This window comes from Podospora pseudopauciseta, chromosome 4 (genome assembly GCF_035222475.1).
Source record: "Podospora pseudopauciseta strain CBS 411.78 chromosome 4, whole genome shotgun sequence".
Classification (NCBI taxonomy): Eukaryota; Fungi; Ascomycota; class Sordariomycetes; order Sordariales; family Podosporaceae; genus Podospora; species Podospora pseudopauciseta.
This window is the reverse complement of record NC_085894.1, coordinates 863319-879651: the sequence shown is the minus strand read 5'-3', so window position 1 is coordinate 879651 and position 16333 is coordinate 863319. Positions and strand designations below refer to the sequence as shown.

Sequence of the window (16333 nt, the reverse complement as noted above, 5' to 3'; positions counted from 1 at the left end):
TCATGCATGGCTTGTAAGGTGGTTTCCACCGTCGTCGTCTGTTTTCCTACAGCTCACGGGATGGGAATCGGCATGAACATCGTGGCAACCTAGCCTTCAGAGACGGTCAATTATACGCTATATTTCGACTAGGCTCTGCTGCCCAATGTGTCTTGCATGATGGCTGCAACATAACTACCCCCTGAGGTTGGTAATAGGGGCTAAGCCGGGAATAATTAGGACCGTACCTTAGGCAGAGAGAGCTTTGACTGGACCAACGGAGCTGCCGCCTGCTACGAGAATGGTTTAGTGAGCATTGCTCCTTGAACCCAACATATGCGGCGGCTGCCTGCACATCCAATTGATCTTCATGATTGATAAAGAACCGACTTTTCCCCTGATTCTCCAGCTCATCTCAGCACCACCTCCATACTGTTCAACATGGGGATCGATTCCATTCCAACAGAGGTCCTGGATCTCATTTTTGACTGCCTTGAAAAGGAAAAGCCTGACAAAATGAATCGATACCGTCATCTTGGAGCAGCGGTGAGGCCAGAAAGTCTTCGAAATGCCCGTCTAGTCTGTCGCCAATGGAACGCTCTCGCAACAAAGCATCTCTTCCGAACCATCGCTCTCATGCACAACGGAAACGACAAGGCGTTCGACACGTGGAAGCAAATTGTCAACAGTCCGGCCGTACAGCAAGCTGCCCGTGAAGCCGAGGTTTACAGTGTCCGCCCGCCACCGCGCAGCTATTACCGCCAACTAGAGCGCGATTATGAAACATGGTGTTCGTGGGACTCGGGAGACTGGCCCGAGTTCGTGACAGCGATCCAAGGCCTCGGAAGCTTGCCCAACCTCCGGGCTGTCAACATTCGCTTCACAGAAGGGTGTGAAGGCGTCGAGAAAAGCGGCTACCGCGAAGAAATCGTGGAAACCTTTTCTACCCGGATGCACACAATTGAGAACGTGTTCAAAGCGATCCAACGGCGGAAATCCCGTGCCAACCAATTCATCACCCCCATCACATCTCTCACCATCGAGAACCTGCAAAATATGCCGTTCACCGAGTTTTTGGAAACCGGCCTCTTCCGCTCGGTCATCGAGGACATCACAGAGCTGCGTCTTTTGGTCGCTCAGGAGGATCACGACGACGGCCCCGACTACGACCTGTACTATGACGAGCGTTTCACCTTTGAGCCCTGGCTTCAGGAGGAGTTCCTCCCCTGTTTCGCCAGCCGGCTCACATCACTCAACATAACTTTCGGCGAGTGCTGGGGGGTTGCCCCCGGGTATTTTGATGGAAAGGGTCTGCATTTCCCCAATCTCAAAACGCTGATATTGGGGGAGTATGTCATTGGCCACCACGACCAGTTCGACTGGGTTCCAGCCCAAACCACGCTCGAAACACTCTGCCTGAACCGATGTATGATTGTCTCGTACTTGGAATACGCCAGCGACGACATCGAGAAGTGGAACGACCTTACCACCCATGACTGGAAGTTTATCGCGGATCGGGGAAGAGGTTGGACCCTTCACAAGTTTGACGGTGCTTGGAAAGTGGTTTTCGATGCCATACGGACAAGACTCCCCAATCTTGTTCAATTTCGTATGGAGCATGCAAAGTTGAATGATGTCGCCGGCCGAAGTTTACGTTCGGTAGATGATATGGACTGCTGCCTCTCGGCTAAGAGATATGTCCGTTTCTCATCTGGTACGATCTCACCCTGGCAAGAATCAGACAGCGATGGCCACATGGATATCGAGTTGGGGGGTGAGGACGAGGCGGAGTGTTCCGGAGTTAACCGGGCAATGGAGACGCAGGAGGGAGACATGAGGGCATTCAAGGAGCTCGTTCAAGCAGTTGAAGAAAGGGCGAGGAGGCGGTTGTGAGCCAATGTCGTTCACTGAAAGCACCAGTAAGCAGCACAATGTACGGACAAGCATGCGCTGCCCTACTACCTACATGCTACGTACCTGCTAACTACCTGCTCGATGATAACATCATCAATTTCTGAGCATACCGGTCCATCCAGGCAATGAAACGAAACACGCAAAGGCGTTGGGTTAGCCTCGTGGTTATCGTTGGTCTGAGCCTGATGTTATGGGATGATATCCGGTTTAGGGTTATTTGGGCGATTCACATAGGAGGCTTGCGCTTGACGTGGGAGGCGGGAGGCTAAGAGAGACACGAGGAGATACGAGGAAGTTCGGACGGTTCTAGTGGACATTTCGCATGCTTTGTAGGGGAGGTCCGGAGGTTTGAGAGGTGTAAGAAGGCGTCGTGGGCCGTGTTTTTCATTTTCCTTTCTTTTCTTCTTTATCCGACAATTCAATCTTTTATCTGTGACCCACGCCTGTACCCAGTTGTGGGCCCTTAATACCTGGTGAGAACCTACACAATTGCTGTAACATATTCGGTCATACTAAAGATTTCCAGGCTCTTGCATTAATCCTGGGCATATATAGGTATTGAGCTTCAGCTCTGTTAATGCTGTCTTTGTCTTGAGCTGGGGGCTTACAAACTGTTGAATACAGTATAGGATCCAAAAAGGCATTAATTCTGGTATTACACGAGGGAAAGTCCCTAGGTAGCCCGATAAAGCCGAACCTCGTAGCTTAGGTCCCACTGCCAAGGTGATAATTTGCCTAATAGCGGGTCCGGTTGACCAATTTGACACAAACCCAGGGTTAGCAGTGAAACGCACGGTCCAGGTCATTCCGAAAGACACTCCAACCCTGAGACAAATCATCCAATCGGACTTATTCAACCGGTTGATCGACATGGAACGCCTCCAACGTCGCATACCTTGTTCTCAGCAACATATCATCTTGGAATTAGGCCCCCAACTCGCAACAAAATGGCAGCCATAGCCCGGATCACGGCGTTTGCAAAAACCACTCGACTTGCGCCTTGTCCTCCACGAACCATGGCAACATCAACCACAAGTACCAAACCCGACTGGTCCCCGGAGAAATATCTCCGCTTCGAAGCTCCCCGCGGCAGGCCCATCAACGACTTGATCTCATTCCTCTCCCGCTCCGGCCTATCACAACCGCAGAGGATCATCGACTTGGGTTCCGGGCCGGGAAACTCGACCATTGCCCTCAAGAAGCAATGGCCTGGCGCACAAATCACCGGCGTTGAGCTCTCCCCCGCCATGGTCACCGCTGCCAGCGAGAAGAATGGCGGCGAAGGCATCGACTACCAAGCCGGCGATGTGAAGGACTTCATCGCGTCCCCAGACACCGACCTCATCTTTAGCAATGCAGTGTTCCACTGGCTGCGTAGCAGTGAAAGAATCGCAACGATTGTGCAACACCTCAAGCGACTAAAGCCAGGGGGTTTGTTGGCGTTCCAGGTGCCGGATAACTTTGCTGAGCCATCTCATCGTTTGATGAGAGACACAGCATACCACTCTCCGGGACCGTGGGCAAAGTACTTTATGGGTCAAGACCAAAAGCCGGAGCTTGACCCGATCGAGTCGGTGGGGACATGGTACAACTCACTGAAGCCTCACTGCGAAAGCGTCGAGATCTGGCACACGACATATCACCATATCCTTGAGGGACATGAGGCGATTGTCAAGTGGTTTGAGACCACGGGGCTGAAGCCGTACCTGGATTTGTTGGAGCAGGATGAGGCAGCAAAGAAGGCGTTTTTGGAGCAGTATGTGAGAGGACTGAAGAGAGAGTATCCGACATTGGCGGACGGAAGGGTGGTGCTTCACTTTCCCAGGTTGTTTGTAGTAGGCTTCCGAGGTAAGGCATGAGTCTTCCGCCGTGCGACTTCGGTGATGCCATGACGTTTGCAGTGGAAGTGAGAAATTGAGGACGGATTCTGATGCGGGGTATCAGTCAGACCGGTGGGGTTTGGTCAACACTAGCCACACATTGTATCTTAAAGGCGGGGGGTATTTAACTACTGTGTTGCGCATAGGGAAACTAGAAGATGAGGCTTGTGCTACTTAATTGACTCTTGAAGAACATAGATGCAATTGGGAATTATCTGTGACCTGATGTACCACCTTGTCCCATCGGAAACGAGGTCTCGTCCATCGGCGTTGAGCCACAATTGAGGACATCTTCTGGGGACAGTGGGAAATCCGTCCTCAGTGGGGCACCGTCTCATCCAGTGGCTCTGATTGGCCACTTATAGGTTAACCGAAATCAGCCCTGTGAGGGCGCCGGATGCCTGAGGCGCAGTCGCCGCACCAGACAGCCGGATTGGCAGGGATGCAGCTGCGCGGGCTGTCATTTTTGCGCGCTGCGCCTGAGGACGCTCTTAAACCCATCGTGACCCTGACTGCCGCCTCCTTTCGTCCTCTCTTTTTCTCCTTACCCATTTTCTTACTTTCGCTTCGATACCATACCCGTCAGCCAAAAATTATCACCAAAAATCCTGAAAGGTCACTTCCAACGCCCTATTGCGCGCGTCTACGCGCCTTTGTTTCAACACCCTTGTCAGCGTCATGACTGCCTAGATACTGCTTACCTAGCCGTCGAAGAATCCAAATTGTGAGCTCAGATCTCGGACACTACTACCTAGCTGCCTGCATGTGCAACCCGTGAAGTTTGTTTCTAACACTCCAGATTTAGCATCCCCCTGTGTTCATTGAGCAACGTCACCATGGATTTTCGACCTTGGAACCCTGCGCCCGACGATCCACAGCCCACCACCCTCACCATGGCTTCCTTCCCCCGCAATCGACATCGAGGTCTCTCGGTAGGAGCTGGACGGAATCTTGAACGTCGGTCTGAGAGTTGTCTCAGCTCCCTCGGGAACAAAGATACCGCGTGTTCAGGGTTCAAGCCAGTGCTTCAAAGAAGCGCTTACCTGGACGGTCCACTTTCCAAAGGTCGAGGTCTCGAGTTCGAACGCCAACCTCTTTGGTTTTCTGGATTGCCGCGAACACACCCGACCTGGTGGTCAACCCCCGCCCAGATATGCGCTCCCATAATGGTGGGTCGTCACGACCCAACACCACACCTACTTCTCTCAAGCACAGAGAGCACTCAATCCTGGGCATCCCGGACTCCTGTTCAACGCACCTCCCACGACTTCTGCTATGTCAAGATGAAACCACGGCATGAAATTGCGACTCGGCAGACTCGTCAAGAATATCATTTTTGGGGTCTCGGAGGAGACAATTCTTCCCTTCGACTACTAGTTGAAGATCCATTTTGCGGTTCTCCACATCAGCGTTTGGATGGAGGCAACGAGTTGGACACGGCGACCTCAACAGGATCAGTCCTGTTCGGGCAGACGATAGCACTCACCAACATCTAAGGATGCGGCAACTAGAGGCCTAGAAGGCTTCGCGACCTAGAACTACGTCGTTAAACTGGTTCCTGCCCGCTATCGCCAACCTAAACCTGCTGTCTTGACAAAAGAATTTTGCTCGCCGCCACCAATCAACAACGCTCATCAATCGCAACTGCAACCAACCGAAACCAAACAATTTCAACCCCACCAAATAGCATCTCCAGCTCACGGCACATCAACCGTGAGTTGGGTCTTCACGATGTCCACCAACGCTTACTCCCCCCAACCCCACTCCCCCTGCGTCCCATCTGAGGAACAGGGGGAGTGGGTGTGGGTTCCGAAGACGGCCATGCCTTCTCCTCAGGCTGGTCAGCTCGACTACCAATTCACCACCACACCACTCTTTACACCCGCCTTCGGCGACTCCTCCGTTTCACCCAGCACACTCTCCGCCGACCCGTGGGACTCGTTGATGATGACAGGTCAAGTGGATAACACATTGTTTACTTCGCCCTCGTCCTCCATGATTAACGAGTTTGGTACCCCTTTCACAGGCAGCCCTGCTGAAGCCCTTCTCGAAGACTTTGGCCATGTGAGCCGGTCGGATCTCTGTCCCGAAGTTGTTCTGCCCCTTCAGGACTTCCTTACGGACGATCTCCTCACCCCCTTTATGGACGCTACGCTCTTCCCTGCTGTCGATATGAACTTGAACCTGAACACCTTCGTGCCTGATGTTACAACGCCTTTTTCTCACTTCGGCGTCGCCCTCAGCCCCACGTCGTCTGTTCACGAGAGCTCTCCGACATTCAGCTACAGCCCTCCCATTTTCGACTCACCCTTTCCGGCTACCACTGGGGCTTCTCCCGATATCACCTCTCCCTCTACTCCTCACATCCACTCGTGCTCCGAGTCCAACTGCTCCAAGACCTTTGACAAAGTGTCTGATCTCAAGAGACACGAACGTAAACACCGCCAGCCATTCCGATGCGAGCTCTGTGGCAAGGGACACCTTGACAAGCGCGCGCTTGGTCGGCACTTGTGGGCGAAACACCCCGAGTACGCTCAGCAACACAACACCAGGTCGGAGCGGATAAGGTGCACCGAGTGCGACTACGAGGGGAGGGCAGATAATGTTGCCCGACACTCGAAGCGACATGCCAAGAAGCGGTAGGGGGTTGAAGTGGTGTGTGAGCGCATGTGTGTGTGTGTCATGATACCCGTGAAGTCTTCTCCTTTTGTGTTTTCTTACCTCTTTTTGTTTCAGCGTGCATATATTGTTTTGGAGTTTTTTGGAATTTGGAGAGAAGGATAAGGCCCGTGGTGAGTTAGGGTTTCTCTGGGTGGCTTAGATGATTGCGGTGGATAGGGACTTGGGTCAGTCTTTTTTGAAGCCAGTAGCGATGTCTCTTTACTTGCACAATAAAATCAGTAAAAATTTACGTATGGTGCCTTTTCTGTGATATATGCTATGACACCGTTGGACACATCAACAGACCTCGTAGGGCATCTTACCTCGACGCTTAAGATCCTTCCGGCGGATAAAATGTACTCTTGTCCACTGCTTCGAAGGCATTTGACCTTGATCCTGCGCAGCAACTCACAATGGAATTGTACGACGCCAGGCTAGAAACAAAGCACCTCGGTTTTGACATGCCGGCGAAAAAAGGCACCGAATTGTACCATGGTTATTCATTGCGCCGCATCCCGCGCGGAAACTTGTTAGCCATATGATTCGTCCGCATTTGGTGTAACGGGTTGGTTAGAACCCCGGAGCCCGAAGATCCTCAACATTACGAGTGCTGAAAGAGCCCTGGTTTGTTTCCACCACCATGGCCTCATTTTTCAGCTCAGAAAGTTAAACTGAACGTATATGTCAACTAAGGTACCTTACAGTCAGAGTTTCATCTCGCAGAGCACCTGTTACGCCTTCTTCCCGATGGTCTCCTACACCGAAATCCTCTCCTCCAACGCCCTCATCACCACCTCCACCACCCCCCTCCGCGTCGCCGTTTTCGTCGGGGGCACCTCCGGCATAGGCAAGCTCACCATCCGCGCCCTGGTCGCAACAGGCACCCCCATCAAAATCTACCTCCTCGGCCGAAAACCCTCCCAATCACGCACCCTCCCCTTCATCAAAGAACTGCACACCCTCAACCCTAAAGCAGAAATCATCTTCACCGAAGCGGAAGTCTCCCTCCTTGCCGACGTAAAACGAGTGTGCAGCCTCATTTCATCCGTTGAATCCAAAATCGACTTGTTGTTCCTCTCCGCCGGCTTCGCACCCTGGGGGGGACAGCGGAAAGAAACTGCCGAAGGGCATGAGGTGGCGCAGGCGTTGGAGTATTACTCCCGCATGCTCTTCATTCTCCACCTTCTCCCTTTGTTGGACAGTGGAAGGGTGGTTAGTGTTTTGGGTGGGGGGATGGAGACAACCTACTTTCTCGATATGGAAGACTGGGAGTTGAAAAAGGAGGGGAATTTCACTATTTGGAGGGCGAGGCCGCAGTATATTGGGATGAACACCATTATGCTGGATAGGTTAGCCAAGGAGAACCCCAACGTGACCTTTGTACATTCATTGCCTGGGGCGGTGGATACAGGGAATGTAAGACGGGGTTGGGATGGAAAGTCAATTTTAGGATGGGCTTTTATCCGGTTTATCGAGGGGGTGAACTGGCTGGTGGCCTTTTCTGACGAGGAGTCTGGACAGAGACATTTGTTTCAGAGCACCAGCGCTGCTTTTGGGGGGCGCGGTGTGCCGTGGAGTGGTAAGGCGGGTAGAGCTACCGTGGGAGGGTTGTTTCTTGTTAGCAACAAGTGCGATTGTACGCCTAATACGAAAGTGGTGGATCAGCTTCGTGACAAGGGGCAGGAGAAGTTGTGGGGGCACACGATGGAAATTCTCGGGCCATATTTGTAACTATTCTAATGTTGGCAAAAAGAGGGTGAATGGACTGAGTGAGAGAAGGGCAAAAATGGCAAAAATGATATGGTGGTTTGACTCTCCCGCCGGGAATTGAACCCGGGTCTCGAGCGTTGTTGGAATGACAAGCTCACATACTGACCACTATACTACGGAAGATTTACAGATGTTGACACCTGTCGTAGCTTGCTGTTGGTGGAGAGGCTGGGACCTAAGAAGGACAGTGGAAATTGCAGCTGAGACACCCCCCCTTTTGACTCGGTATCTTAGCGCAAAACTGTTGGACCAGGCGTCAAAGATTTCCTACCACTCTTGATTCCTGTTAGTTATTGTGTCCCTCCGTTTTACCTGAATGAAGACCTTTTGCTCTGCTTATCGTGAAAGTGAACTTGAAGTCTGCGCCAAGCAAATAACATCCTGATGCAGAACCAACATTGTGCTGTGCTGAAAAGGTGGTCTGATGGTGACGAGGTAACTTCGCTCGCTGTAGAAACGCCCACCTTTCCTTTCCAGGAAAAAGATTGCCACTAGATAGGAAGACTTGCAGGATCTGGCGTTGCTCGAGCATGGGGCGGGACAGACCTTCTTTTTGAACATCCACGGATTCAGAACTGATCATCGCAAGGAACGCAAGCTAGTCGGTTTTTGCAGCTAGAGCTGAAGATTTCTGCCAACGTCAAGTTGGGGCCAAGCCAATCACATCCTCCCGGCAACTCAGACGAGCTGGCTCAAGGTAACTTTGGGTAACACCAGATACACCAAAAGAACCAAGCCCTGGAGAAACAGGATTCTGTGGCCGAAGTACGCAGAAATGCAACTGTTCTGCTCCTCTCAGCCCCACATGTCACAGCTGTCAGTTGTTGTCAAATGGATCGAAGAACGGTTATACCCGCTGATCAGGGCCTAATATGGCGATCATATTGTGGGACCTGACCATTCCGTCGTATCGTCAACCTCAAAAGAAAGCCATTCTTGATTGAAGTCGCCAGCTCAGGTCAGTTCGTAGCCTGCACGGGACTTTGGGTAGTGATAGGACACAGCAGCCAACTGCCGCCGTATGGTTGAGGTAAGTTCGGAGAAAAGGCTGACAATGCGGTGGGTTCATGGCAGACTTACCAAGGCTTTATACCCTAAAACCAGGTTCTAGTATCGCCCTGCATGTAAGCCAGCAGTTTTCATGCTCGCTACCGACTTTTCTCACCATTTCACGCCGTTATTGTCTCACTATTGACTGCGTGTTCCATTCTCCTTATCCAAACTCCCGCCAGGGGGGCATCTGCCCGTTTTGGGGGCTCGAATGCAAGATGACGGTGATCTTGCCGGAATACAGGACGGAGAAAAATCCGTTTGGGGATAGCACTGGACGTCACGTCATTGTTGACTTTGTCTAGACGATAACAAGAGGGTCAAGTAGAACACAGCAAGGATAAAAGGGTCAGTGAAACCAAAAGCATTTAGGATCTTAGTACCATTTGGCCCATCGAGTCTTCTTCAAGTCAGAATTCAAGATGCAGTCCCTCGTGGCTTCCCTCGTGGCCGTTGCCTCTTTGATCTCGGTGGTGAAGGGAGATACTTGTTCTGAGCTTCGAGCAAACACCAACATCGAAGTCTCGGCACCCATCTCGCCGACATATATTGCCGAGCAAACCGAGTACTGGTCCGCATCCTGCAGCGCCCTCAAGCCGTCCTGCATCATCTTCCCAAAGTCTGCAGCCGAAGTATCCACCATCATCTCGGTTCTCAACACCAACGACGAGCACTTTGCCGTGAAATCCGGTGGCCACTCCCCGAACAACTACTACGCTTCTGTTGACGGCGGTCCCTTGATCTCGACCCAGAACCTCGACCATGCCAACCTCGATCCTGCAACCGGCATCCTCGACTTTGGTCCCGGCAACCGTCTCGACGGCCTGGCCCAGAAGCTCCAAGGCACCGGCTGGACCTTTGTAGGCGGCCGCATCGGCAACACGGGCACAGGCGGTCTCATGCTCGGTGGAGGTCTTTCATACATGTCCGCCCAACACGGCTGGTCTGCTTCCTCCGTCCTCGAATACGAACTCGTCCTCCCCAACGGCACCATCACCTACCCCTCTGCAACCAACCACCCCTCCCTATTCAAAGCCCTCAAAGGCGGCGGCAACAACTTCGGCATCGTCACCAACTACAAAACCCAAGCCTACCCACAGGGCAACGTCTGGGGCGGTAACCTCCTCTTCCTCCGCACCCCAGCCACAGACAAAAAGATCCTCCAAGCCGTCCGCGACTTCACCGAATACAACACCGACGACCGCGCCGCCGTCATCGTCACGGCCGAGCGCGCACAAGTCAATCTCGTCGACTCCTGGATCCTCTTTCTCTTCTACGACGGCCCTACCCCACCCGCAGGAACCTTCACCAACTTCACCTCCATCGGCCCCATAGCCAACACCGCCCGAACCCGCACCTACGCCGACCTAATGACCTTCTCCAACTGGGTCGTGCTGAAAGGATTCCAAGTCCAAATCGGGACAGAAACAATCCCCTTGCCGTCCACGACTCACTCTGTCGAAGTGTTGGAGGGAATCCACGCCCACTGGAGAAACATCTCCCTCACCACGCTCGCCGTTCCCGGGATTGTGGCTAGCATAGCCTACCAACCGTTCCCTAAACGCATTGCTGCCGCGGCGAGGGAAAAGTCCCCTGATTTGATCGATGCTGATCCTGATGCGGATAAGCTGATTATTGAGATGAATTATGCTTTTCTCAACCCGTTGGATTACCCCCTTATGGATGGCAAAATGCAGGAGACATATACCGGGATTCGGGAAAGGGTCTTGAGCTGGCAGGCGGAGGGGAAATTACCTGATAATGTTGACTTGCCGGTGTTTATGAACTATGGGTTCTACAGACAGGATTATTTCGGGAGGTTGAAGCCGGAGAATAGGGCGTTGGCGAGGGAGGTGGCGGAGGAGGTTGATCCGGAGGGGTTGTTTAGGAATCGGACTGGGGGGTGGAAGCCATAATCGGTGAGATGTGAAGTCGATGTAGCGTCTGTGTTTGGTAGTAGTTAATTACACTCCCCTGTCATCGTCATAACAAAACTCCCTCCACCTCCTATTCCCTACGTCGCTTGCCTGTTCGAGATCAAGACAAAACTGCCAAACCGGCACCTGGTACTGCTTGAGTCCCATATCGTACGCCTTGACAGCGTACACCACTGACGCAACCCCAAGCGCGATGCTCGCCAGCGTGTATATCCCGACCGCGGTGGCTATCCAGAATGTGGCAAACTGCAATAGGTTCTCTCCTGCCCTGTCCAGTCGTAGCTGCTGGATTCTCACTGGTGAGCCCTTTGAGACATGTTTGGATTCAAATAGGTAGTACTGGTAGTTAATTCTTTGTGCAGCTCTTGATTGTTCGGGGACGTGGGTAGTGGCGCAGGACACTCACAGCTTGGTAGACATGGTCATTGCTGCTCATGAGAACGAGCCATATAATCCACATCGTGACTCGTGAAAAGCTCTTTGCCGATATCAAGGCAGCTCTGCTCGCAGGTTTCGATGCCACTCTTCCCTCCAGGGGAGAGCCGTCCATATCATCAAACTCAGACCACCAAACCAAACTCCCCTCCACAGCACGAACGAGCAGCTAAGATCATGAAAGCAATCACAATTACCCAGAGGCAAAAACTTTGGCAGAAACCAGCCTTGACGTTCCACATGACACTTGGAGCGAGGCATAAGAACTTGGAACAGCTTGGACTGGCCATTTACAAGGCTCACCAAATTCCGCAAGACTTTTTTCTCTGGTGATGAAGAACAGGTTAAAGACATGGTTAGATTTGTAAGTTTACCCATACACATGGCCCATTTGGAACAAAAGGCTGACAAGCCGAAGCGGCTTCAACTTGGTACGCAGTATGCCATCACACCAGGTGGCACGATCCTCCTCAAGGACCAACTCTCTATCACGGAACAAGATCTTGCCAATGGCATTGCCTTGATTGAGCATATTCTATGCCGCATCCCACTGTCCGGACGCCCCAACGTTTACCCCGGCGGTACTGAATGCCATTCTCAATTACTGGACTGGGCCAAAACTATGACATCGACTCAAACTGTTCGAACGTCAACTCGTCCAAAGACACCAACTAGTAGTATCACATCGCCACGAGGAGTCTCCAAGCGCCCAAGAAACCCCGGTGATGATTTCGAGGTGTCAAAGGCGAAGTGCCGACAGGAAAAGCAAGCGGCACATGATGACTGCCTCAAGTCGATGAAAACATGGAAACCAGGTGCTCGCAAGGACATCCGATTTATTATCATTCGTAGCTTCGCATTTCTTTTAGTACCTAGGGCTTTCAAATTTAGTTTAGATACAAAGCTTTGCTTAACCCGGGCACGACCTCCATTTAAAATGGTAAGAAAATATATAGAAATAACTATAACACTACAAATATGCCTTTAATAAGTCCCTAAATAAATATACCTGCGTGATAGTGGCTCACTCGCAGGCCGCACTTTACATAGGATAAAGAAATGATACTATGGGCTCGCAGGCCACATAATAAGCACCGGATTGGCCTGATCAGAGGGCCAGAATTGCCTGCACGCGTGCAAGGCTGCCACAGTTCTGGGAGACGGTGGGGCCACGGGAGCCAATCAGGGCTGGACCGAGCGATCGAGCGGGGCTCACGGTCCAGTTGGACGGAACGGACCAATAAGGTGGGGACCGGGGACCGCGCCGGGGCTCACGGTCCACGGTCCAGTATCGGCCAATTATAAGTGGACCGAGGACCGTCTGTAAGTCAACGGTCCACGTTCCCCAGGTCTATATATACGGAGGAACTGGCTGGTGTAGATAGACAGTTCCGTAGTATGCAATATAAGTCACAATCGTTGGTATCTAGACTATTGTGATTGAGACAAGCCATTGTTGTACACTGTTTAGCTGTACCGAACCAGGATTGTTCAGAAGTGCCTTCAACCAGTATCCCTTTCAGAGGTTCTGGATAGGGGTTCGTCACACGGTTGGTTCGAGAAAGCATTTGAGTCCGGAATCCAGGAATCTGTTTTCTTCAACCTGGCATCCATTTTCTGCTCCCCAGCAAAGGGCGTAAAATGGCATCCCTCACCCTTCCCTTCGTTCCCGGCATGTCGAGCACCATCGTCAGAGCCGGTCGCCCTCGACACTCAACACCAGACACTCGCAACCTCAGACACCCAAACCCAAAAACTCAACGCCATCGCCATGCCAGGACGTTGCCAGCCACAGCCGCGTGACCGCAATGCCGATTCCGTCCGGCGGTTCACCGCGAAACAGCGAGCAGCCCACGACGACCAGGTTGCAAAACAGGCAAAGGCCCTCACGGCCGACCAACATGCCGCTTTCCGCAAGCAGCTCGAGATGGTTCACTTCCTTCCACCTGCCTATGCCGACACGACCAAGATAAACATTGTCGGCATCCTGCCAAAATGGAAAGGTAAATGGTTACATGCATCGTATTCTATCGGCATTCATGCTAACGAACATACAGCTACTGTACCTTCAACCGCTTCCAAGACTGGCGAGATGCCGTCAAGGTCGCAACCCGAGCGACAGCAGTCAGTTTCCTCGAATATCTTTGTCAGACATACCGGATCGCGACGTGGGGGACGTCGCGGCAATATTTCCGCCAGTACAAGCAGCTATACACTAGCGTCACAGGCCGCTATATGGACACGAACGACACCAAAGAAATCAAGAAGGTACGTCCTCCAGCCTCCACCCACCAATGTAATAGCTAACGCGCCTCGCAAGTGGCATGACGCCATCCTGGTTGCCAGGTATAAACTACGAGCGCCAAACATGCTCGGCAAAGACGTTGCGAACGTGGACACTTTGCTTGTCTTACTGACCTTCAATATCCAGTACGGATACTGGCATCTTGCCCTGAGAGGAGCATCGCATCCAACTGCCAGGGTGCTACCTCGGCCTCGCCTTGACAGGAGCACGGCCGGCCGAGTTTGTGGACGGGGAGACGAAGACCGGCAAAGACGAGTACACGAAGGAAATCTTGTCCCAGATCGCCGCCACGAGCATCCCTTGCGATGAAGACGAGGCGCCCGACAAGGATTCCAGGCTGTTGGAAAGCATGATCTTGCAAGAGTTGGAGGGTCGTGGCCGGCCAAAGGCGCTCTGTTACGAGGACATTTTACTGATGATCGTGTGCCATCCGGAAACCGGCGAGGACATCCTTGCCATGTACGTCAAACTTGCGCACCATAAGGGGATGGACAACAAGCCAAGGCCATAAGTGACTGCCTTGTTGTTTGATATCTCAGATCTAACTATGTTTCCTCTAGGACCATCTTCTACTTTACTCCTACTAGGAGGTTGATCTTTTGTTTCATCACCATCATCGTCAGCCTCGCAGTACGCGATCGTGCATTTGCCGTATCGAAGTTTACCAGCGTGAGAGAGATCTTCCAGGCAAAGAACCGGGGACCGGTCAAGTGTACCGCCTTACGCTGGAAAGAGGAATGGCTCAAGCGGCCCGTTTTCCGCCAGTATGACGAGCCCATTGTTGAGGGAGAATCCGACGAGGGAGAACCCGACGAGCGAGAGTATCGGCCTCTTCCGTACCACAGGCTACTCTATGACATGGAGTGGCAGTCGCTCGACGCCGGAGAGGAGAAGAAGATCGAACCAAAGGCCTGGCGTAGGGGAGCGGCCAACGCAGCGGACGGTACGTCCTCTCCATCTCCAGGATAGCCTTGTTCTAACAGCGTGTAGGCAAGGCCTCGGATGCCGTTCGCGATCAGATTATGCGCCACGACCCGAAGTGGGTTACGTTCAACAGCGCATACATCAACGAGAAGGTCGGGTTCCATCTCCAGAATGTAGTCTTGGACGAGCTGACCGAGGACAGCCTTCTCGCGATGCTTTCACATATCGGCCTTATGCGCGACCCCCGCGCGAGCAAAGACATGGCTCCCGACGAGGTGTGGGAGCTGCTGCCGCCCGATCCGGTGATCGAAGCGCTAAGGATGGAGAGGGCACGGCTCAAAGGCGGCCGGTACCGGATCAAGGGCTCGGAACACGAGGGCAGGATCCGAGAGCTAACCAAGCTAATCGCGACCAAGGAGCAGAAGCTGAAGACGGCCGTCCAGCGAGTTTACCGGAAGGATTACTTTTAGAACCGCCCGACCTGGGACATGGAGGCCGACGGGGAAGAGGAGGAGGAGTACGTCGAACCGGCCGTCGACCTGCAGATCCCTGAGCGCGCTCAGCTCGCTGAGATCCTCTACGACCAGCCGGACAACTTGAGCTCCGCAGAGCTTCTCGAACTCCGCATCCAGGCTGCCGAGCTGATGGTAATTCTGTGCGGCAAAAGGGAGCCGGCGAGGCCGGACCGCATCCGACGGAGGGCGCGTGCGGAGGTGCAGGCCGATGTCACAGTGAAGTAGGAGTCTCCTGGACTGGGCCCCTTCCCGCTCCTGATGGACAGGAAGCAATGCCCACGCTGCATCGGTGATGACACGCTGTCCCGGGAGGAGAGGACGTTCAAGTACTGCCGACCGGCGGTGATGTTTGGCCATTTCGACAAGAAGCACGCGCGAGAGCTAGGCGGCGCGAAGCGGATGCTGTGCAACTACCCGAAATGTAAGGAGGAGGCGCTGGAGTTCAAGCACCTAAACCATTTCAAGAACCATGTAGAGAGTGTCCACGGCGTCAAACTCCGGGCCTGAACGGGGAAGGGAGGGGTTGAAGGACCTGGCAGCAGGGGACAGGCAGGGAGCAGCAGAATATCGGATGGAAACATATTCCTAGGTTTTAAGGCAAGACCCAAACACGCAGCCTCACGTCTCCCTCCTCTTGCAACGCGTTTTCCAAAGAGCGACATCATCTACGGCAGCCCTCGGCAAAACTACAGCCTCCACTCTCGAGCGTTGCTGCGTGGAAAGATCAATGCTCAGCCAGACAAGGCAGTCGCGATCCCAGCCCAACCGACCTCATCCGCGTAAGTTGCAATCCCAGCCTGCTCCGTATTTTTCTCACCAAACTGAAGTCAACAACAGCGCCAGCCTCTGCCGACCGAACGAGACCCCATCACAAATACTCCCTCCGTTGCTCGGCATATTCCCTCCGATATGGGGTCGCTGGGGTGATATTGCCGCTAAAGAGACAGACAGGAAGCAAGGTCT

At 53.0% G+C, this 16333-nt stretch overlaps 5 protein-coding genes and 1 non-coding gene across 6 annotated transcripts; 5 read left to right on the top strand and 1 right to left on the bottom strand.

Annotated features, from left to right (window-relative positions):
- Positions 1–420: 420 nt before the first annotated feature.
- QC763_401980 (uncharacterized protein) lies at positions 421–2608 on the top strand (the record flags this gene model as incomplete). The annotated part of the gene is made up of 3 exons (XM_062911831.1): positions 421–1868; positions 2016–2366; positions 2420–2608. 2 exons carry the CDS (start codon positions 421–423, stop codon positions 2020–2022), a joined length of 1455 nt encoding a protein of 484 aa, XP_062765429.1. The 3' UTR covers positions 2023–2366; positions 2420–2608.
- Positions 2609–2840: 232 nt separating this feature from the next.
- On the top strand, positions 2841–3752 carry QC763_401970 (uncharacterized protein; the record flags this gene model as incomplete). Its single annotated transcript, XM_062911830.1, has 1 exon — positions 2841–3752. The coding sequence occupies one exon, from the start codon at positions 2841–2843 to the stop codon at positions 3750–3752; it is 912 nt and encodes a 303-aa protein (XP_062765428.1).
- Positions 3753–4326: 574 nt separating this feature from the next.
- On the top strand, positions 4327–6684 carry QC763_401960 (uncharacterized protein). Its single transcript, XM_062911829.1, has 2 exons — positions 4327–5236; positions 5376–6684. Exons 1-2 carry the CDS (start codon positions 4610–4612, stop codon positions 6414–6416), a joined length of 1668 nt encoding a protein of 555 aa, XP_062765427.1. The 5' UTR covers positions 4327–4609; the 3' UTR covers positions 6417–6684.
- A 497-nt stretch (positions 6685–7181) lies between these two features.
- Positions 7182–8165, top strand: QC763_401950 (uncharacterized protein; the record flags this gene model as incomplete). The annotated part of the gene is made up of 1 exon (XM_062911828.1): positions 7182–8165. One exon carries the CDS (start codon positions 7182–7184, stop codon positions 8163–8165), a length of 984 nt encoding a protein of 327 aa, XP_062765426.1.
- Positions 8166–8246: 81 nt separating this feature from the next.
- QC763_0062680 lies at positions 8247–8327 on the bottom strand. The gene has a single exon. It is a non-coding gene; the product is annotated as a tRNA-Asp (tRNA).
- Positions 8328–9676: 1349 nt separating this feature from the next.
- On the top strand, positions 9677–11170 carry QC763_401940 (uncharacterized protein; the record flags this gene model as incomplete). Its single annotated transcript, XM_062911827.1, has 1 exon — positions 9677–11170. One exon carries the CDS (start codon positions 9677–9679, stop codon positions 11168–11170), a length of 1494 nt encoding a protein of 497 aa, XP_062765425.1.
- Positions 11171–16333: the final 5163 nt, after the last annotated feature.

What these genes read in the sequence shown, in the direction of transcription:
- QC763_401960 (XM_062911829.1), top strand. Translation starts at nt 4,610, where the DNA reads ATGGATTTTCGACCTTGGAACCCTGCGCCCGACGATCCACAGCCCACC. An exon ending in CCTCAACAGGATCAGTCCTG is followed by an intron (nt 5,237 to 5,375) that starts TTCGGGCAGACG and finishes TTGACAAAAGAA; the next exon opens with TTTTGCTCGCCGCCACCAAT.